We start from the raw sequence: 23,645 nt of genomic DNA, 5'->3' as shown, positions 1-23,645 counted from the left end.
AGAAAGAACTTCTTCAGTGTAAGATAATAAACAATAATGAAGAAAAACAACAAAGATAGAATTCTGGTTATAGAAATAATCTGCCTATTTGTCATATACAAAAACAGCATTTGAGAAGGTCCATTATTTAGATTCAACAAAGATAGACAGGTGGGGGTAAGTCCTAGTGAGGAGGTCAACTATACAACAATACCATTGTCAAAGATGCCTTGGAATACTTAAGTAGCATGTTACAATGTAACCTGCCAGGAGTGGTGCCATGACAAGTAATAAGATGCTTTTTATTAAAGTTTGTCAACAAGCCTGTCAACAAAGTGCTTTGGAGTTGCAAATGTACAGTGTTTCAGTATAGAAGAGGGGCTTGGATGATTCAATTCTCCAGAATAAATCTAATGCCAGTGGCTTTCTTTGAAGCATTTTCTTCCATGGTTTACTGACTTCTCAGAGAATCCTGACTTTGCAAATCTTAAGTTGCTTCACCCTCTGGGGTTAAGAGGTGTGAGTTTCTATGGGATTGACTGTGTGCCTCGGGATGACTTGCATTCTTAAGCTCCTGATTTAACTTACTTGTAACTTGGTAGTTTACCCTTGGTTTCTCGGACATATGAAAGATAACACTTCCATAAGTCAATGTGCAAAACCTTCATAAGGCATCTCTGAAATAGCTGTAAATACAATAAAATATCAGAATCCACAGTTAAATAAATTTCACATGTACATAGCTGAAATGAAACATTAAAGAAACAAATTCAGCTCCTTTCATGAATTTATCTTCTTACAAATAGATGTCAAATAACAACTCCCTCTATTTTGTTTAGATAATCAAAATCATTTTCATAATTTTGGTCAGCAGAGTCTAATTATTTTCTTTTCCAAAATTTTATTTTATTTTTAAAAATTTATTTATTTTATTTATTTATTTTTGTGTTGGGTCTTCATTGCTGCGTGCAGGCTTTCTCTAGCTGCAGTGAGCGGGGTTACTCTTTGTTGCCATGCGCAGGCTTCTCATTGCGGTGGCTTCTCTTGTTGCAGAGCACAGGCTCTAGGCACACAGGCTTCAGTAGTTGTGGCTCACGGGCTGTAGAGCACAGGCTCAGTAGTTGTGGCACACAGGCTTAGGTGCTCCACGGCATGTGGGATCTTCCCGGACCAGAGCTCGAACCTGTGTCCCCTGCATTGGCAGGCGGATTCTTAACCACTGTGCCACCAGGGAATTCCCCCAAGATTTTATTATGAACATTTTCAAGCATACAAAAGGGCTGAATAAGTACAATGAACTCCTATATAATCACTAGCTAGATTCAACAGTTGTTAACATTTTACTATATTTGCCTTATATACGTTAAGTCCTAAATTAAACTTCAGCATACATTCAAAATATTTAAGAGGACTCACCTTTTCGACCTTGTCATAATTTTTAGCTTTAATCTGCAGAGAAACAGAAAAATATAGAATTAACACCATTCTTTTTAGAGTACTATCACTATCTCTGAGTGTTTTGATTAAGCTTGTAAATTCATTTCTACACTTTCCTATTTAATTCTGCCTTTTGAAAATAACAATAGAAGTTTGAACCCAATATGGATAATATGCATTGTAAATATGCCTTACATAAATTAATTCTATATGGAAAAATTTTTATAAGCTCATTTATGTTGAACTTTTGTGAATTTAAAATTTTATAAAACAGTCACAAGATGAATAAATATAAACAAGGCATACTTGAATAGGGCTTTAAGTATCTAATGAAGACAAACTTAAAGCTTTATTTTCCCTGAATAGCTACTACTAGAACAATCTGAGTAGGGTAGCAAAAAAGATTTGTGAATTTTGACTACAAATAAATTTTAATCACTCAGTCAATTTACTATACTCCAGGCGCTGTGCTAGGCACTGGGGCTACCACAGTGAACAAAACATGCATAGTCTGCCTATGTCCTCATAGAGCTTACAATTTTACAGGGAAAACAAGTGTCAAGATGGGGGAACTACAGGGTGCTATGGGAGCATTTAGGAGGAGCATAAAACTCAGACTTATGGGGTTGCAAAAGATGTCCTGGAAGAAGTGAAGATGTTAAGAATGAGGTGTGAGGTCAGAATGGCTATCATCAAAAAGTCTACAAACAATAAATGCTGGAGACGATGTGGAGAAAAGGGAACCCTCCTACACTGTTGGTGGGAATGTAAATTGGTGCAGCCACTATGGAGGACAGTATGGAGGTTCCCTTAAAAATTAAAAATAGGGCTTCCCTGGTGGCGCAGTGGTTGAGAGTCCGATTCAGGGGACACGGGTTCATGCCCCAGTCTGGGAGGATCCCACATGCCGCAGAGAGGATAGGCCCGTGAGCCGTGGCCGCTAGGCCTGCGCGTCCGGAGCCTGTGCTCCGCAACGGGAGAGACCACAACAGTGAGAGGCCCGTGTACCGCAAAAAAAAAAAAAAAAAAAAAATTAAAAATAGAGCTACCATATGATCCAGCAATCCCACTCCTGAGCATGTATCTGGAAAAGACGAAAACTCTAATTTGAAAAGGTACATGCACCCTAATGTTCACAGCAGCACTATTTACAATAGTCAAGACATAGGAGCAACCCAAGTGTCTATCAAGAAATAAATGGCTTAAGAAGATGTGGTGTGTATATATATATATATATATATATATATATATATATATATACAATGGTATATTACTCAGCCATAAAAAAGAATGAAATATTGCCATTTGCAGCAACATGGATGAACCTAGAGAATATACTAAGTGAAGTAAGTCAGAGAAAGACAAATATTACATATCACTTATATGTGGAATCTAAAAAATAATACAAATGAATCTACATACAAAACAGAAACAGACTCAGAGACATAGAAAACAGATTTATGATTACCAAAGGGAAAAGGGAAGGGGAAAGGGATAAATCAGGAGTATGGGATTAACAGATACAAATTACTATACATAAAATAGATAAGCAATAAGGATTTACTGTATAGCACAAGAAACTATATTCAATATCTTGTAATAACATATTATAGAAAATAATCTGAAATGTACACACACACACACATATACACACACACTTTGCTGTACGCTTGAAACTAACACAATATTGTAAATCAATTCTATTTTAATTAAAAACAGAGTTGTTAGACTGGTAAAGAAAGAGAGGAGTTATTCCAGGCAGAAGGAGTTGCATGTACGAAGACAAAGGTTAAATAAATACTATTAGAATTCCCTTTGAGTATTTTCATCAGATGGTAGGTGGGGTTAGTTATTCATTTGTGATATATCAGCAAATCTTTGTATCAGCTTGATAGGTGAATAATTTGACTGGTTAGAGAAACCTTGGCTTGTGGTCCTTTTCAATCAATAGTATAGATAAATTTTCCCACTGCTTTCTGGCTTAAGGTGAGGCAGATCAGAACTCTGGTGACAGGCTCTTTTTCTTTTGCTGATTACTTGCTCTTTCTCTCTGGAACTTGTAAGATTTCACCCTTGATCTTCAGAGTTCATAAACTGTAACAGGATTTGCTTAAATATAGGTCTTTGCTCTTTGAGGCAGTTATTCAAGGCTCTGGAGTCAAATCCCTTGGGTTCACTTTTTGGCTATACACTTAACCATTTTTCCTCTTCTGAATTAGGGGGGATAATAGTACCTATTTTGTAGGGCTGTTGTAAGGACTCAACGAGTTAATAAGTGGAAAGCCCTTAGAACACTGCCTAGCAGACTGAGAACTTAGTAATTGACATTTATTATTATTACCATGAATTCTGCCAAGGACTCAGCATGCCCTTTGAAGCTAGTCATGTCTTTCAGCTCGAGACTTTTCCTCTTTTTTAAATTATTGGCTCTCTTCAATCTGTTCCTTTTTTTTCCTTATTGAACTCCTATTATACACATTAGGTCTACTTCTTCTATCCTCAAAATCTGTTATTTTTACCCTTTCTTTGCCTTTTGGCTCTAAGTTTAAAAATACTTCTTCCGGGCTTCCCTGGTGGCACAGTGGTTGAGAGTCCGCCTGCCGATGCAGGGAACACGGGTTCATACCCCAGTCCGGGAAGATCCCACATGCCGCGGAGCGGCTGGGCCTGTGAGCCATGGCCGCTGAGCCTGCGCGTCCGGAGCCTGTGCTCTGCAACAGGAGAGGCCACAACAGTGAGAGGCCCGTGTACCGCAAAAACAAACAAACAAACAAAAAACCAAGAAACTTCTTCCACTAGATTCTCTAGGCCACAAATTTAAGTCTCCATGTTATCATTTTCCTCCAGTTGACCTATTGCCGTAGTTGGTTCAAAAATAATGGCTTTTGGCGCCAGAGGTTTTTTTGTTTTATTTTTTTAAATACTGCACTTTCAATCTCACTGTGCTCCTATTATTTTGTTCAAGTTATTGTCTCTCTCCTCCAGCAGCTCTATTTTGCTGGGGGCCTGTCCCAACAGCTTGTTTATATTCCTTTCTTGTTGCTGGCTCCTTAGATATGCAATTATTTCTTCCATCTATTCCCTGAGCTCAGAGTTGGCAGTCCCAGTGTTGTAGTTGACCCTTCTCTACCACGAGAGCTATGTAGCAGGTGTAAACAGCAAGTTGGCTGTTGGTAGTCTTCTGACAAAAAAACAGAGAGAAATCTTTACTCAAGAGTAGGGAGGACTCAGCCTGCCAGTATGGCTCTTTTTTGGTTTCCTGGAGGCCAGGCTGATGTCAACATTCCTCTGGGGCAGAAAGACAGTGGAAGGGTGCCAAGTATTTCTGAGTCAGTTTCTTATTCTTTGTCCTAGGCACTCCACCAGCCCTGTTCTTCGAGACTGCAACAGAATCTGAGGTTTCCTTGCATCCAGCTGCTTGGCTCAGTAAATAGGTTGAGTTGAGAGTAGGAGTGAAGTAAGACAAATTCAAGTCACCAGATTTCCAAGTGTAGATGACAGATTATATACAGTTCTTACAATTGGCCAGGAAAACCGAAACTATTCTTTGGGAAAATTGGCAAAGAATATGAATAGGCAATTCCTAGAAGAGAAAATGTAAATGGTTAAAAATAATAAGTGTTAAAAATAACACTGTTGGTGGGAATGTAAACTTGTGCAACCGCTGTAGAAAACAGTATGGAGTTTTCTCAAAAAACTAAAAATAGAATCATTATATGATCAGAAATTCCACTCCTGGGTATATATATCCAAAAAAACTAAAAATACTAATTTGAAAATATACATGCACCCCAATGTTCATAGCAGCATTATTTATAATTGCCAAGATATGTATGCAACCTAAGTGTCCATCAACAGAATGGATAAAGAAGATGTGGTAAATATATACAAGGGAATACCACTCATTCATGAAAAAGAACGAAATTTTGCCATTTACAGCAACATGGATGGACTTGGAGGGCATTACACTAAGTGAAATAAGACAGAGAAAGACAAATACTGTATGATATCACTTACATGTGGAATCTAAAAAATACAACAAACCAGTGAATATAACAAAAAAGAAGCAGACTCACAGATATAGAGAACAAACTAGTGGTTACCAGTGAGGAGAGGGAAGAGGGGGAGGGGCAATATAGGGGTAGGGGATTAAGAGGTACAAACTATTAGGTACAAAATAAGCTACAAGGATATAGTTACAACATGGGGAATATAGCCAATATTTTATAATAATTATAAATGGAGTATAATCTTAAAAATTGTGAATCACTATATTGTACACCTGTAACTTATATAACATTGTAAGCAACTATACTTCAATAAAAATAAATGCCTCCATTTAAAGCTCATTTTATATATATATATATACATACACACAATTTTGCAAAGATTACTAGAACTTGCTCACATCTTATCTATTACATTAAAAGTAATGTTATGTAAGTTTAAACTACAGGGGTCTTAAAAAATTATCTTTAGGGAATTCCCTGGTGGTCTAGTCATTAGGACTCCGCTTCCACTGCAGAGGGCGTGGGTTCCATCCCTGGTCAGGGAATTAAGATCCCTCAGGCCGCATGCCGTGGCCAAATACAAACAAACAAAAAATTATCTTTAGTCTTTGGTTCTCTAAATTGCAAACAATCATCTCAGGTGATTGTTAAAAATGTAGATTTCTGGTTTTCATAAACAGGAATCCTAAGTTATCCTAATGCGGAAAAGTTTTTAAGTGGTTGGAAACATACCAAAAAATGAACAATTTATATGTTAGTGTGATGGAATGATTGTTTTTTCCAAAGCTTCTAATAACACGGTATATTATTTTTGTAATTAAAAAAATCATTCCAAGAAAAAATTTAGGATAATTTTAATATTTATCCTTCGATATATCTATTTATCATCAAAATCTGTCATACAACTGCAATATTACTTTTTTGATGAATCATTTGAATTTTACCAAAATATGAAAAGTTGTGGTGGAGAAAAAGGACTAAATTTTAAAAAATTGTCAGCTGGGAATTTCCTGGCAGTCCAGTGGTTAGGACGCCTCGTTCTCACTGGGTTTGATCCTTGGTCAGGGAACTAGGGTCCCACCAGCCACATGGCCAGGCCAAAAAAATAAGAGAAAATAAAAAATAAAATTGTCAACTTCCTAATATTTTCATTTTATAAAGGGAGAAGACAGTTGGAATTCTAGCAAGATTAATTAAACTTTAAATTTAATCAAATTCAAATGAGTAGTTATTTGGGGGAGAGTGAAAACAAGTATAACACTGAACAAACACAGATCTTTTCCTAACTTTTGAACACTTCCTATTTCTAGTTGTTTGTTAACTTCCACAATTACTTCCCAAGCATTAACTAAACATTGTCTTTTGAAACTAAAACTATCCTCTGGGCAGTTATTGGAACTAATGATCATTTACAGTAGATTATTTAATTTTTAAAAGTGAACATTGTCAGAAAAGTCTAAAAAAACCTGTGGTAATGTTCATTTATAACATAGTTTAGATTAGCTATACCTTTTACGTGGAACATTTTTATATGAAGATCTAAAGAAGCCACAATATTTCACTGCTCAAAAATAAGTTTTTCATAGCTGCTGTTAAGAACATATTTTAATATTTCATTGAACAATTTATAAAATGTCAGTATAAATGTCTATAATTATTGCTAGCATTTTTCTTATCAGAGAAATAAACCTCTACATGTCAACAGCATTTTGGCTGATTTCCTCAAATTCATTTTTTTTTTTCTTATGATATAACTTGGGGAAAAAAACCCCACCAAATCCCATAACATCAGAACTTTTTAATGTTATTTTTTAAATTATCAAGTATAATAATAATTAATAAGCACCTGTATAATTTATTTTGAATGGTTCAAAAACACATTTGACAAGTGAACCCAACTGGCAAGATGACTCTAGAGAGGAGAGTAAGTCTCTATATATTTTGTTTAGGTTTTCATATAATAGCCATTTGGGGCAAGTCCATACTTGTGTTTTAAGACACTACTGGTCCACACAGCAGAGGCAGAGCTAGGCCCCATCTCAAGCGAGTTAACATGGCAGTTGCTTAGGACAAATGTGATGAATAACTGAATTAATCATAAACCCACATTCTTAATTTGTCCCCTACATCTTTTCTACTCTAAAGCACAGCACATGCGCTTTCATGGAATTTAGGACAACCAATTTAAATTAAGTTTGAGCTGCAGAAGCTGCCTGATTCTGCTTCTCTTATTATCCAAAAAGCTCAGCCCCAATCCTGAAACCTGAAAGCAAATGGAATCCTAAATACAAACCCCATCTTCCATTAATTTACTCTTTTTCACTACTCTTTTCTGTTTTCAATCCGCTATGCCTTGGAAATTATGTCTTAGAAAATTACAAAATGTAAGCAGATTTAATGAATTTGGGAAACATTGAGGAATGAACTCTAAGATCAAACAACAGATTTTTAAGTTGCCAGAGAAGCTGCAGAACATTTTCCTTTCCACCCAGTCCCAATTTTAAAGTAAAGGTATCAGGAGAGGAGTATCTGCCAGTAAATTCATTTTTATTCAACAAATAATTGTGTGCCTATGTGGCAGGCTCTTTTCTATCTCTAGAGATACAGTGGTGGATTAAACTAAGTTTCATAGTTCATGGAGTTATATTTTAGTGAGGGAGTCAGATAAATAAACTAGGTAGTTTAAAATGTTTGCTTATCTGTGCTTCCTAATTTTTCCTATAATATACTGTACTATTTCCATAATTTTCCTATTAAATGTAGTTACAAATGTATGCCTACATACACATACATGGATTTACATTTAACAGATTGGCCAAAACCATGTTGTTGTCCTATAAATTTCCAGTTCCTCAAGGTACTTAAAATGTGCACAGAAATAACATTTGTTAAATGAGTGTAAAGTATAGACCACTTATAGTCTCAGTATGATTGACATTAAAATGTGCTAATCAAAAATATGATTATCTTCAGTTTTGGATTAAATTTATGTTCATTTTGATTCTTTGTACTAACCAAATTACATATTAATTAATCTACTTTTCTGAACCAACTAAAAAGTATTTGTAGCATGTTTAGGATTTACCAAGTAGATATGGGAATATGGACCTGAACTCTATCAAAGAGCTTATAATCTAGTTAGAATCATAAAATTATTGGAAAGAACAGAGGACTAAATTTAAATTATTTTCTACTTGTGCCATGTCTTATAAAATCCAGAGGAACAGGCGTTCCATGCAAATTAGAGTTACCAAGGAAAAGTTTTATTGTTCAGATGGAATCCTGGCCATTAATGAGAAAGTTTCTGTAAATTCGTGAAATAACACGAGTTTCTGTAGAACAGTGAAAACATTCACAGAAGAAAGAATAGGTATTAGGAAAATAGGTTAGCTAATTGTGGTGGAGGTCCATTACAGGAGGCCTAAAAGGCCAAGCAGAGTTTAAATCTGATACACAAAAATTGGCTATCACACAATAAGGAAAGTACAGAAACTATGGCTCATCTGTGTGTGGGCGGGGGCGGTTTGAGGGGGTAAAGGTAGGAAAGAAGACAGAGGTGGCTTTCAGTGTCACGGAATGAGGCAAGCAGCCACTAGCTGAGAGAATAGCTAAGAGGCTGTTGCTATCATCCTTAAGTGGGATAATAGTGGCCTGGGCTTGGGAGAGGGAGAACAGGGAGAGCAAAACAGTAATATAGAGCAAAAAACAATAGTCATTTTTTCATGGGAACGAAAATGGAAAATGTTATAGTAGTTGCTGCTCAATAAAGTTTACTTTTTATTACATTTGCGATGACCATAAATTCAGGTAGAAACTGTTTACAGTTAGGAGATAAGGTATTGGTTTTCAAATAAGACAGTGGGATTAAAGATGTACATTTGAGTCACTTGTTTAAAAAAAATTTATATATACCTAGAGCATGTAATACCTAAGGCATTAAGTATATTCTCTGAAGAAGAGAATATACAGACAAGCAAAGATTAATTTCTCAAAAATTATCCATTATTCAGGCAGAGAAAAGGAAAAGAACTCCAAAGAGTACTTGAGATAAGAGAAAAAGGATAAAAATCACATCAGAGAAGTCAAAGACCATTATAAGAAAAAGACGTGGTGGATGGTGGGATAGGCCACAGGTCAAAAGGAACTCTGGGTATAGGAAAGATCCGTGGATCTGAAAATAAGAAAATTATTGCTTATCTATTACAAATTTAAATTTAAAAGCTGAAACAATTCAACTTCTTAGAAGTTGAAATCAATGACAAAATACTGCTAATACCAACAGCATTTATTAAATACTTAAGGTATGTAAGCACTACTCTAAGAGTTTATATGTATTAACTCATTCAATCCTTAGAACAACACTCAAGTAAAGTACTATTATTATTTACTACTTAAAGATGACAAAACTGAGGAAGGTTTAGTAAGTTGCCCAATATTGCACAACTGAGCACGTAGCTATTACACTACATTGCTCTTTAGCAAGATATAGGTATTAGGATGTTCATTGAAAGAGTGCTTGTGGTAGAGAAAAGTCTGGAAACTTAAAAGACCAAAGGCAGACTGACTAAATAAATTATGCTTTGTCTAAACAATGGAATGGATTATGCATATATACATAAAACTTTAACATAATGATGTATATTTATAATACTGAATGGAAATATGTCCGCAATATATTTTTTAAAGGAAGTGGAATTTTAAAATTGGGCACACATTTGGTATGTTTATCCAGTCTACTTATCCTCCTCATCCCACCCCCTCTGTGTCTCTATCTAGAGTGCAAGAGACATAAACTCAGGAGAAATGCACGCAAAACTATTAGCCAAAACTGTTATCACTGTGAGAATAGAGAATTTTTCTGTCTCAGTTATTTCTGTGACAGATTTTATTTCTATAACACAATTTCACAGCAGCAAAGAGAAATGTGTTTTTGTTTTCTTAAAAGAAAAGAAAGAAAATCATAGCTGACTTGGGTCAGTAAATTCCTCTTCTGAGTAATTCGTTGGTATTTTTCTCTGGTTATAAACATCTCCATTTAAAACTCATACTTAAATGCTCTCAAATCCTCAGCCAGGCCTACCAAGCTGAAAAAGTTATTAAGTAATTGCTAGCAAATCAGGCAAAATTAATTTCAACCAAGAATGTCAAAGGTAAAACTTTGACCTAAATTTGATTTTGTCCCAATTTATAGGGCATCTGTCAACAATCCTCACTTGACATTTATAGACTCAGCCTATTTCACTTAATGTCTAAACTCTTTGCTCCCAGTAAACACACTTTGTAAACACCAGGCCAAATTATTTTTCAAAAATAATCTGCAAACTCTGAATAAGAAAAACAGAGCAGGATATTTCACTTTTTGAGAAGTGAGTAGTTTGATCTAAAGTATCAAAACATCACTCATCTTCATGGCTCCATTGGTTTTGCTACTCTAGCCCCCCTACAAGCCCCCCATGCGACCTCAACATCGATGTATGACATAGATTTTCTTTCTAAATGGTAAATTAAAGTTGAGAATGAGAAATGTGTACAATCGTTTGAGATCCTCGAGCTACCAGAAATGTCAAGAGAACCAAGTTTATAAGCCACTGATCTCGAAAATGGAATCAGTTCTGTACTGCACAACCAGGGAAGTGCTCAGGTAGGTGTGCTGATTCACTTCTCTCAAAAGCCTAATATCAGTTTACTTCTTTCACATCCATTTATAGTCTTCTCTAGCCTGCTACCTTAATTTTTAGCTTTTATGAATTGTTCACTTAACAAAATAAAAATCCTTCCAGGCAAACTTAAAATATTATTCAATAGTATAATTTCTCTAAGACTACTACGTGAACTTTATACATTGCCTTAGAAAGTATCTCACTCTACTCTCATTTTGCTGAGTTAATCTCCCATTAGTATAGTCACACAACTTTTTAACATGTGGTGAAAATTTTTAGAGTAGAAAACCATTTATGATTCTTTCATCTTTCACAATACTTCTCACTGCATATTGAGAATTGCTATTTTTAAAAAATTAACAATTGAATTATCATTGGGCAAAAGCCTTATTTTAATCACTCCTCTGATCATTCTAGTTTCATAAATCAAGATAATTTCTTTCCCATTTTGATAGATTCCTATCAGAATATCAATTTGCTTGCCTAATTTTCAGTGGCATCAACTGGCATCATAAGTTGTTTTTTTTTTTTCAGTACACGGGTCTCTCACTGTTGTTGCAGACTCAGCGGCCATGGCTCACGGGCCTAGCCACTCCGCGGGATGTGGGATCTTCCCGGACCGGGGCACGAACCCGTGTCTCCTGCATCGGCTGGCAGACTCTCAACCACTGCGCCACCAGGGAAGCCCCATCATAAGTTTTTCTATGCATTTCTTTGTTACTAATTCTGTGTACACTTTAATGCTGCTGAATCAACATGTATACTAGATACATAATATCATGGGTAACGCTTCATCTCTAGCTTTTCTTAAAACCACTTTTCAAAAGCAGGATTAAACTTCTACAATGAAGTGGATATAAATCCAGTGGATTACATTTCTCTACTTTTTGAGCAACTTGCCTACTCTTCCAGTATTTCCCTATCAACATAGACTTATGAATGATGATTTCCTCATTCTATGAAAATTACAGTACATTCATTCCTGAGACTAAAATATTATGTTTTTTTCAATGCTGCTTTTCAAATACTCTTAATTTTAGTTCAGAAATTACAATCACATTCTGTAACTCTGCCTTTGATGCCCTTTTAATTTTATCCAAGAAGTTAAAACCTACACCTGTATTTTATGATCCAATTCCAGTTTTCTCAATCTTCTAAGCATAGTTTATTTCTATTTTGTTAACGAAATAACCTAATTTCAGGTTCCCTTTAAAAAAATATTAAATAATCTCCTAATCATCTTTCTCACCAAAACTGTACATTTATTTAATCATTTTTCTCCCTACTCTTGTGCAAACTATACATTGGCCATTTTTACTGAAATTCTGAAGCAATTAAAAAATATCATGACCTGAAATTTTTGAAAGATGATGTCAGCAACCTTTGATAGTGAAATAATCAAGTCTAAAAGATAAATGTAAAGAAGTTATAAAGGTGTAAAGATATTTAAGTAAAATTGTATTTATGTTAGTTTCTCATAAAGCAAAAACTGGAAACTATATGAATGCACAACAATAAAGGACTGGTTAAAAAGCATATATCTAGGGCTTCCCTGGTGGTGCAGTGGTTAAGAATCCGCCTGCCAGTGCAGGCGACATGGGTTAAATCCCTGGTCTGGGAAGATCCCACATGCTGCGGAGCAGCTAAGCCCGTGCGCCACAACTACTGAGCCTGCGCTCTAGAGCCGGCGTGCCACAACTACTGAAGCCCACGTGCCTAGAGCCCATGCTCCGCAACAAGGGAAGCCACCGCAAGGAGAAGCCCGCGCACCGCAACGAAGAGTAGTCCCCGCTCGCCGCAACTAGAGAAAGCCCAGGCACAGCAACGAAGACCGAGCACAGCCAAAAAAAAAAAAAAAAAAAAATTATTTAAAAAACAAAGCATATCTCTAAAATGAACTACTTTGGCATATTTAAAAGTGATTTTGTATAATAAACAACACAAAATATGCTATCATGTAAAAAACTTGTTACAAAAAAGTTTAAAGATTTTATAGATAGCTACATCTAGAAAGGCTAAGTGGTAAAAGTGGGAATACGGATGTTTCTTCTCTTTATGCTTATATTTTTCTAATTTTTCTGCAATAAACATATATTACTCCTTCAAATAATATTTTCCTTTATCAGTGCAAATGTAAAACGTGTAAGTTTTACAGAAAACTCATTATATGTTCTGTAATTCTCGTTAAAACATTAACTATAAAAACCTCACTTGAGTAAAAAGATTTAAAAAGAATGCTAAGAATTATACTGTCATACAATTCACAATGAAATAACAATGGATAGGGACTGATTAAAACTCTAATATGTACTTTGAAAACAGATTTCACATGGTTTAGATAATTCCATGCAAACACCCAAATCAATTTTATTTTTCATTAATTCTTTTGAATGAAAACATGGTTTTCATTTCCCATGTAACACTGCTTTAAATACTTACTTAAAAGATGAGAAGTTGGAATTTTGAAAGTGGAGGTTTAAATAGGTAGACATAGCTAACAAATTATCTTCATGAAAAGCAAAGAAAAAATTCAGGTAAAAAATATTAAACTCCAGAAGAATCAGTAAGACTGAGACATGAATCTTCTTCCTCTATGGTAGACATGCTCCAAAACTGAAACTTTGGCTCTATTTTAATGGGTTAAGTCCTACTTTGAAATGTTAAGTACTACCTCCAGAACGTTTATTAAATAATCTAATAGATACTTAAATTTTAAAACTTTTTCCCTAACTTTATAAGTTCCTAAGTACATTTATTTAAAGGCTTATCAAGAAAGCATGCACTATGTTCTCTGGAATTTGTTTTATATAGTTTGAAATGTTTGGTTTATATTTCACTTTTTATCTCCTCCAGACATATGTTTGTGATGACATTTTCCAAAGTGGTATCACCTAAAGTAAAGAATTAAGTCCAAATTCTATATAGAACACTGTCATTAAGGTTTCAGTAGACAAGATTGCAATAAAGATTATATTGGAATTCCCTCCTTGTGCTGTGACAGAAATGCAAAGAAAGTTGAAGGGGAAAAAAACCTGAAGAGCAAGCTCTGGATCAAGATGATGTTCCTTTAGCCAGTAAATGAAGTCTGGAGGAAGGCTCCTATAATCTAATAAACACATGCCCATTCTTAATAATGGATCCTAATATACAGGTCTGATTTTGTCCAGGCTTTGTGTAACAGGTTAGTGGGGATGTCAGATTATTGAAAGCTGTGACATGTAAAAAATAACAGGAAAATAAAAAATTTCCTAATCCCGCTTCTCAAAGAAGTCGAACTCCTAACAGCCCTTTCCCAATCACTCCCTAAACCTAAAGGAAGACAGGGCAGGGACAAGACCATTGCTCTATCCTCCTTCCCACATTCCCTCATCATCTCACAATATGCACACAATACTCTAAGGATGGACTTTCAAATTGCTACAGTTGAGATACATTGCTGGATAGGAGGGCATGCATGTTCGAAAACCAGATTTTATGAAGTATTTACCTGACCATTGAGAAAACTAGTTTAAAAATATTTAATGTTAAATAAGTAGTACAAATATAATCCTTACACATAAGACTCACTTCAAGGGGAGCTCTCTATCATTCTTGAAAGATGGCTTCATGATTTTGATGCCTACTATTTTCAGTGACACTGAATAGCTCAAGAAAATCTGTACTGTGAATCAAGATTTTCCTTCAAAAATATAGGCAAATCAACTTAAGGGAAAAAATATATAACTAGCAACAGAAATATACACTTATAAAATCTACTTAAAACTATTATTATTACATATGGGTATTCAAGTCTCCTCATATATTTCTAATGCTGAGTTGCAAGAATATAAAAAGTTCAAGACATGTATGAGAAAAATAATTTGCAAACGTAATACTTAAGTGGGAAATTATAGAGTTGATCAACTATATGAAAATCTAAGCACAAAACATTTGAAAGAAAATTATTTAAAGCAACTCATGAACACCAAAGTAACAAATGAAAGTATTGGTCTTTCACCTCAGAGAGCATATTTATCATTCCTTCCAGTCTGATACTGAGAAAAACATAAACAATAAAGATAACATACTATTTAAATGTTATATTAAAATTACCTGAACTTATAAATAGCAAATCATGCTAAAGTTAAGTTTCCCTTAAGTCCCCTAATGTATAATGTTCCTGCAAATAAGAAAAAACAAAACAGAAAAATGGAATAAGGAGATCAAGTCTCAGAAAAAGAAATCTAAAGGGACTTTAAATGTATAAAAACAGGTTCAATCTCATACATAAGAGAAATGTAAATCACAACCATACTGATATTATAATTGTTTACCTATGAATACTGGCAAAAATTTTAAAGTATAATAATATATTGAATTAACAAGTTGTGAGGAAGTGTACTTTCAATATCAAGGATTATTAATGGGATTTCAAATTATTACAACCTCTGTGGAAGGCAATTTGGTTAAAAAAAATCCCTCATACTCTTTGATCCAGCAATTCCTCATCTAGGAATAACCTAGATATACTTACAGATGGAAATGACATGTACACATATATTCAATGCAGTAATGTTTGTAATAAAACAAGTTTGGGAGGAACCTAAATGTCCTTCAGCAGAAGACAGATTAAACAAAATAAGGAATAAGTACTTGTAAAATAAAATACACACTCTCTAAAATTTACTTTGTTAAGCAAAAAAGGAAAAAAGCAAGGTATAAAACAAAACCTAAGAGGCAATTGTTCATGTAAAAGGAGAGGAAAAAAATAAGGTGAACATTTTTCACTGGGGAGGGGAATTGGGTGACTCAAGGATGGATAGATGAAAAACTTTTCCCTGTAGGTCCCTTTCATATCTTGGGTTTTTGAACCATATTTTAAAATATACAAATATGTATTTTAAAACTCTTTAGATAATATATAACCTTTTGGGGCTTCTCTCATGTTTAAACATATTTCTGTATTTAACCATCAATTCTTAAAAAAAAATCCAAATACTTTAAAAATGTATACAAGTAATAGAACATGTATTATGCATACAGATATTAAGATGTATAATATTGTTAAACTATTTAACTCACAGTATTTTTTAAGGCAAAGGATTTTTGCAACATCTAAATACCTAGTAGAGTTTAAGCATTTGTAAAAGAAACAGTCAACCATAACACAAACTGATAAAACAAAGTACAGAATTACTACCATAAAATTTTAACTTACTTAGTCAGATAATTTTCAAACCTAAAAATGGATGTTAACTAATGGAACAAGACATTGATGTCACTCAAGATTACTTAAAGTGTTTTATAAAGTATTTATAACATTTAATAATAAGATTATTAAAGTAATATAGATGGGTAAAAACCTGAAAGTCAACATTTACTTTAACAAACTGTTGCATGCTGGGAAGACTGGACAGCTACATGTAAAAGAATGAAATTAGAACACTCCCTAACACCATACACAAAAATAAACTCAAAATGGATTAGAGACCTAAATGTAAGACCGGACACTATAAAACTCTTAGAGGAAAACATAGGAAGAACACTCTTTGACATAAATCACAGCAAGATCTTTTTTGATCCACCTCCTACAGTAATGGAAATAAAAACAAAAATAAACAAATGGGACCTAATGAAACTTCAAAGCTTTTGCACAGCAAAGGAAACCATAAACAAGACGAAAAGACAACCCTCAGAATGGGAGAAAATATTTGCAAATGAATCAATGGACAAAGGATTAATTTCCAAAATACATAAACAGCTCATGCAGCTCAATATTAAAAAAACAAACAACCCAATCCAAAAATGGGCAAAAGACCTAAATAGACATTTCTCCAAAGAAGACATACAGATGGCCAAACAGCACATGAAAAGCTGCTCAACATCACTAATTATTAGAGAAATGCAAATCAAAACTACAATGAGGTATCACCTCACACCAATTAGAATAGGCATGATCAGCATGATCAGAAAATCTACAAACAAATGCTGGAGAAGGTGTGGAGAAAACAGAACATTCTTGCACTGTTGGTGATAAATTGATACAGCCACTATGGAGAACAGTATGGAGGGTCCTTAAAAAACTAAAAATAGAATTACCATATGACCCAGCAATCCCACTACTGGGTATATACCCTGAGAAAACCATAATTCAAAAAGACACATGCACCCGTGTTCACTGCAGCACTATTAACAATAGCCAGGTCATGGAAGCAACCTAAATGCCCATCGACAGACGAATGGCTAAAGAAGGTGTGGTACATATACACAATGGAATATTACTCAGCCATAAAAAGGAATGAAATTGGGTCATTTGTAGAGACGTGGATGGATCTAGAGACTGTCATACAGAGTGCAGTAAGTCAGAAAGAGAAAAAATATCATATATTAACACATATATGTGGAACCTAGAAAAATGGTACAGATGAACCAGTTTGCAGGGCAGAAATTGAGACACAGATGTAGAGAACAAAAGTATGGACACCAAGGGGGAAAATGGCAGGGGGGTGGTGGTGGTGGTGTGATGAATTGGGCGATTGGGATTGACATGTATACACTGATGTGTATAAAACTGCTGACTAATAAGGACCTGCTGTATAAAAAAATAAAATTACTTTAAAAATTAAAAAAACAAAAAATCTGTTGCATGCCACAATCTTTATAAACTTCTGGCACTAAACCAATCAAATAAGATTTACCAATTTATAAATTAAAATAAAAATAAAATTCATAATCATTTTCCTCAAATAAACAAAGGTAAAAATATAACATGAATTACAATTCTAACAAAAGTCCTTTCATCTATGAGAACTTTCATTGGAAAAGAATGACTTTGGAGGGAGAATCTTATTAAGAAAAATATTGAGTAATCCAGTGGATACTACCGAAACAAGAATATTCTTTGTACACATATATATATATATATTTCTTTTAGTTTGAGGAAGTTATATACTATAATGGGAAATGTCAAAAAATACATATGTGGCCTCTTGCCTTCTGAGATGGCCCACACTCTGCCTGTGGAGTGTGTTTCTCTAAATAAACCCACTTTTTACCTATCAAAAAAAAATACATATTTAACTTTGACAATGTTATTTTATTGACCTCACCTATAATGTCTTTCTTCACCCCCATAAAGATTTTTCTCCTGCGTATAGAACTTTTGACAGGTTTGTTTAAGTAAATTGAGGAGGCAATTCCATTGTCTTCTGGCTTCTACTGTTGCTCTTGGGAAGCTCTCAACCTAACTGCCATTCGTGTGAAGGCCATTTGTCCTTTTGTTTCCAGCTGCTTCTGAGATGGGTTTGGTTTTCATTGTTTTTCTGTAGTTTCATTCTGTGTCTACATGGGAATTTTTCTTTTTTTAATCCTGTTTGGGCTTCATTAAGCATCCTGAATCTGCTGAATTCATTTAATCACCCTAAAAAAATTCTTAGTATTTATCTCTTCAAACTGTGCTTCTGCCCAATCTCTCTCCTCTACTTCTGGAACTTCAGTTAGACACATTTTCACTCTATCCTTTGTGGCCTTAATCCTTTCATATTTCCTATGTCATTGTTTCTTTAAACTCCAGTCTGGATTTCTTCAATTCTCCAATTCTCTCTTCACCTGTGTCTAATATGTTATTAACCTAATTCCATCTTAATTCTAGTCTTTGAAGTCTTTGCAGATCTGTTTCTGCTGTATCTGTTTTTTCTACATGATTAGTTTTTAACAAGCAAACTCCTTTTCCTTAGAAAAATATTCGTGGATATTCTTCTGTGGCTTAGGATGAAGGTGCATTCCTCCAGAAAAAGTCTGAGAAAGATTATCAGGCACCTAGTAGCATAATACAGGTTGAGGCCACCTTACATGCATGGTTCAAAAATTTTTTTAACCACCCAAGTGATGTTTATTTGGACCACAAATCCATGCAAGTGCCAACTTGTTGAAACATCCCAGGACTTCCCCATTCTGCTCTGCTCAGGACCACACCAACTTTCCTCAGTCTTCTAGGGTTAATAAGGCAGCACAGATTTATTTCTGGTTCACTGTCATCCTGAGTATTACCTACACACAGCTTTAGAGGAAGAGAGTGTCCTGTTGGGCAAGCCTTGGGCTTTGACTTTTGCTTCCTGAACTCCTATAAGCATTTGAAATTGAAGCTCAAGTTCTCCCAGTTTGACAAAGGCTCTTAGGGTAAAAACAGTTTAGGAACTCAGCTTATCTCCCAGCATTCCTATTTTTGTTTGTGTGTGTGTTTGTTTTCCAGTTAGGTTTTGGCTTGGTAATTTTTTACTATGCTGTCAGTTCTTCAAGACGTTTTAAAATTCTGCCCAGAAGCCTTTGTTTTCAGTGAGACCATTTATCTGAATAACCAAACTCACCATATCACCCAAATCTTCTTCAATATATTTTATTAACATCTGGCTTCAAAAAAATTAGGAAAAAATTCTGTATGCAAACTATCTTGAAAAGCAACTAAAAACTTAAAAATCCAATGTTCTTTGAAACACTAAATTTCAAAGGTTAAAAAAATTACACGGGCTTCCCTGGTGGTGCAGTGGCTGAGAGTCCGCCTGCCAATGCAGGGGACACGGGTTCGTGCCCTGGTCCGGGAGGATCGCACACGCCTAGGAGCGGCTGGGCCCGTGAGCCATGGCTGCTGGGCCTGCGCGTCCGTAGCCTGTGCTCCGCAATGGGAGAGGCCACAACAGTGAGGGGCCCGCGTACCGAAAAAAAAAAAAGAAAAGAAAATTCCAGAATTCAATAAACCAAATATATTTCCTCTAATGTATTGGAGAATTCCCAAGTAAGTGTAATTCAGTTCTCTGAAATACTTTATAAACCAGCAATTTGAGTTTACCCTTAATGTTTGCCATGCCAAAGTAAGTGAAGTTTGGGTGAAAGTTACAAAAGCAAAAAGTAAAATGATAAATAACATTTAACACAGAAGTACTGTTTTTAAGGACAAAAGCTGGAGTAATTCACCTTTTATACTTGTTTTTTAAAAAATAAATCTATATAAAGTTTATGGATTAAGTTAAAACAGGAACTTTCTATATTTTTAAATATCTAGATGTCTTAAAGAATTTCCACTCATCAATTGGATGTTGGCATTGTGCACATATACGTTAGTCCAAGTGAAAATGGGTGGGTAAGAATTAAAATGTTTATGCTTTACTAATTTGACAAACAACCTGTGAAATTTGATAAATCAAGTTGTGAAAACTCCTGTTTTTATCTCATACATACACATACAAATGTCTCAGAAGTTTTACTTCAATATATACACCTAAATCTTTCTTGTAACCAGTCAGGCATTTATTTTCTATACCAGGTTTTAAAGTTTTATCTGAAAGCATTTCAGAATTACAAACAAGCAATTTTTTTTAAGGTACTTCAAAATCCTAGGTAAATTAGTAATGCCCTTTTGTAATTCTTTAAAATTGGATAATTCTTTAAAAACCTTTCTTTTAGGTCATACATCAAGATAGAATAATTCTAAATGTCAATGATGCTTATTCTAAAATACTTAAATGGCTGAGGGTATTAGACAATTCAAAAGGACAGTTTCTTTGTAGTTTTAGAAAAAGTGTAGACACTTTTAAAACCTATGTTAACAGTAAAGATATTGGCCACATATAATTTGATGAAAAATAATACATTGTTATAAATTGATGTCACACTCTAATTCTTAGAAATTAAAATTCAATTTGCAAAATAATATGGTAAATTCAGTTTTATTTTCCATTGTGCATTTTTCACCCAACAAATATTTAGAGTGCCACTATGTGCCAAGCATTGTTCTAGATTCCTGAAACATATCAATGTATAAAATACAAACTATAATAAGTAAACTGTTCAGTATACTAGAAGATAAGCAATATAGGCGAAAAAGATAGAGGAAAGGATGAGTTTTGAGGTGTTGGGAATGGGGGTGGCAATTTAAAATATGGGCAAGAGCAGATCTCACTGAGAAGATAACACTTTTACAAAAATTTGAAGAAAGCAAGGGATTTTGCCAAGCAGCTAACTGGATACGTATCTTTAGAGCAGATAAAACAGCTAATGTAAAGAAAAGCCTTGAGGTGGGAATGTGTCTAGAATATTTAAGGAGGCCAGAGTGACTGAAGAAGAGACTTTATTTACTATGTGAATTATCTATCACGCAGCTATCAAGCACAAAATTTTATACTTAAGTGGGTATCCTAGTATTCACTCTGTACACTTATTTTCTAATAATTTTTCAACCTATCTGAATTTATGACTAAGAAACAACTGATTCTTAAACATATAAAAATGTTACTTTACAGATATAAATTCATTAAAAATGTATCATTAAAAAAAACCTATATTCAGTTTCTACTTGAAATAGGACCCTGGTTATTGTTTTTGAAGATTCCAATCAAGAGCCAGAACTCGCTAATTCAGCGATCAAAGTTCCATTATAATTTCTCAACTACTTACTGCTATAAAAACATTGTTTCATATAATACCAATGTCCTTCTAAAATATACAATATTATCATTATTACACCAATACAATTCTTATTAATACTTCCCTCCTCATATTAATTTAACATACTGCCATAGACAGGCAATCTACCCTCCCTAACAGATTTTTGGACTTCACGAAACTTTGAAAATTTAGAGAATGAAATTTACAAACTTTTTCATCAAAAAGAGAAGTTTGAAACCCAGTTCTTGTGCTTTCACTAAATTTTAGTCAGTCTTTAAGCATTCCCAAAATATTCACAAGACATCAGAACATGAGTTTCAGGTTTTATTCAAAACCAAGTTTCAATCCTCAATACTATAATCAATAAAAGTGTAAGTGGTATTTAAAAAGTTTTGTCCCTTTGGTGTAACTGTCCCTTTTAGTACACACTTGCATATTAACTTATGTATTTAACCAAATAAAAGGATAGCGTCCTATACATTTCTTCATTAATAAAATTCATGTAACAGATGAGCAATCTTTTGTGTGTGCAGAAGTCAATCTGGGAACTATGTTATTGGATAAACTAGACATACTGACAATGTGGTATCTTGGGACTGGCATTTAGTAAAAACAGATTTTATTCATGGAAAAAAATTTTCTAGGAACCAACTTTTTCAAAGTAACTACTCAAGTCTAACCTACCAATAAAACATAACTAATTTTCTCCCTTTGAAAAGGCTTTGTTCCTCCTCCAAAATGAATACTCTGGTCAATTAATGTCATTTTCCTCAAACTATATGAAGGCTATTATAGAGAATAAAAGGTTTCATAGCTTAACTCTATTACTTTCTTAAGACTCAAATACAAAGTAAAAATTAGTGAAACCAAGAGAATTTCTAACCAACATGCAACCTTCTTTGAAAATTGTAAAGGAAACCTCCCCTCACTTAACTTCTAAATTTCTGTAGGCATTTGAGTTTTAAAAAAGGCCCACAATTATAAATATCACAACTTATGGTTTTCCTAGAGCAAAATTACATTCACATAATTCTAGCCATTATGAAATTTCAGATGTTCATACTTTTTTTCCAGCTCTATTTTCCAAACAGCTTAGCTGCAATTCTAGATTAACTATTGAGCTAGTGTTTCTGTAATTAAGAAAACTTTCATGAAATAGTCACAAGTCATCTGTTTACAATACTGCGAAGGGCTAGAAGCAAAACTTAGCTTAAAAACTACCAAGCTGTTTCAACTTCTCAGATCATGTTTTTTCTCCCTTTCATTGAGACCTCGGCACTAGTGCCTCTCTTTGCCAGGGATTCTGTGTGTAATTTCATACTTCCATTTAGAAAGTCTTGTTCCTCATAAAAAGGAACGAAATTGTTATTTGTAATGAGGTGGATGGACCTAGAGTCTGTCATACAGAGTGAAGTCAGAAAGAGAAAAACAAATACTATATGCTAATACAAATATATGGAATCTAAAAAAATGGTACTGAAGAACCTAGTGGCAGGGCAGGAATAAAGATGCAGACATAGAGAATGGACTTGAGGACCCAGGGAGGAGGAAGGGTAAGCTGGGATGAAGTGAGAGAGTGGCATGAACATATATACACTACCAAATGTAAAACAGATAGCTAGTGGGAAGCAGCCGCATAGCACAGGGAGATCAGCTTGGTGCTTTGTGACCACCTAGAGGGGTGGGATAAGGAGTGTGGGAGGGAGACACAAAAGGGAGGAGATATGGGGATATATGTATACGTATAGCTGATTCACTTTGTTGTACAGCAGAAACACACCACTGTAAAGCAATTATGCTCCAGTAAAGATATGTTAAAAAAAAAAGTCTTGTTCTTCTAGAGGATTTCCCTGACCCACCCTAACATACACTCCCCATGTTTTCTCAATCAGAGCACCTACCACCCAGTATTATAATTGTCTCCTACACCAAACTGTAAATTTGTTCACTAATGTGTCCATAGCATCTAAGTGTCTAGCATGCATTTACTCAGTAGATACTTCAAAGTTAATTCCATCTTCCCCGGATACATAAAATGAAAGAACCTGAAAGAAAGTGTTTTCATGTATGTTTTTACCTGAAGCCACATAAAACTTTATGAAAATATATAGATGGTGTGGGGCCTGAAAATACACCAGAT

At 34.5% G+C, this 23,645-nt stretch overlaps 1 protein-coding gene across 2 annotated transcripts in view; it reads right to left on the bottom strand.

Annotated features, from left to right (window-relative positions):
* The window catches only part of CSTF3 (cleavage stimulation factor subunit 3), a 69,897-nt gene that overhangs the window by 19,315 nt on the left and 26,937 nt on the right, over positions 1-23,645 (bottom strand). Inside the window, exons 1-3 of one of the 2 annotated variants that reach the window (XM_022583673.3) lie at positions 2,466-23,645; positions 1,396-1,428; positions 568-665 (exon numbers count right to left, since the gene is read on the bottom strand). The exon at positions 2,466-23,645 is cut by the window's right edge and continues 12,866 nt beyond it. In XM_022583673.3, coding sequence (XP_022439381.2) covers positions 568-665; positions 1,396-1,428; positions 2,466-2,537 — 203 coding nt within the window. In that variant the 5' untranslated portion in view covers positions 2,538-23,645. The remainder of the gene's footprint in view (positions 1-567; positions 666-1,395; positions 1,429-2,465) is intronic. The other variant, XM_022583672.2, reaches the window with a different exon arrangement.

Source organism: Delphinapterus leucas, chromosome 7 (genome assembly GCF_059928025.1).
Source record: "Delphinapterus leucas isolate spDelLeu-1000000601 "Yukka" chromosome 7, BTC_Dleu_Yukka2, whole genome shotgun sequence".
Classification (NCBI taxonomy): domain Eukaryota; kingdom Metazoa; phylum Chordata; class Mammalia; order Artiodactyla; family Monodontidae; genus Delphinapterus; species Delphinapterus leucas.
Note: the sequence above shows the minus strand (reverse complement) of the source record. Positions and strands in the feature narration are given on the sequence as shown.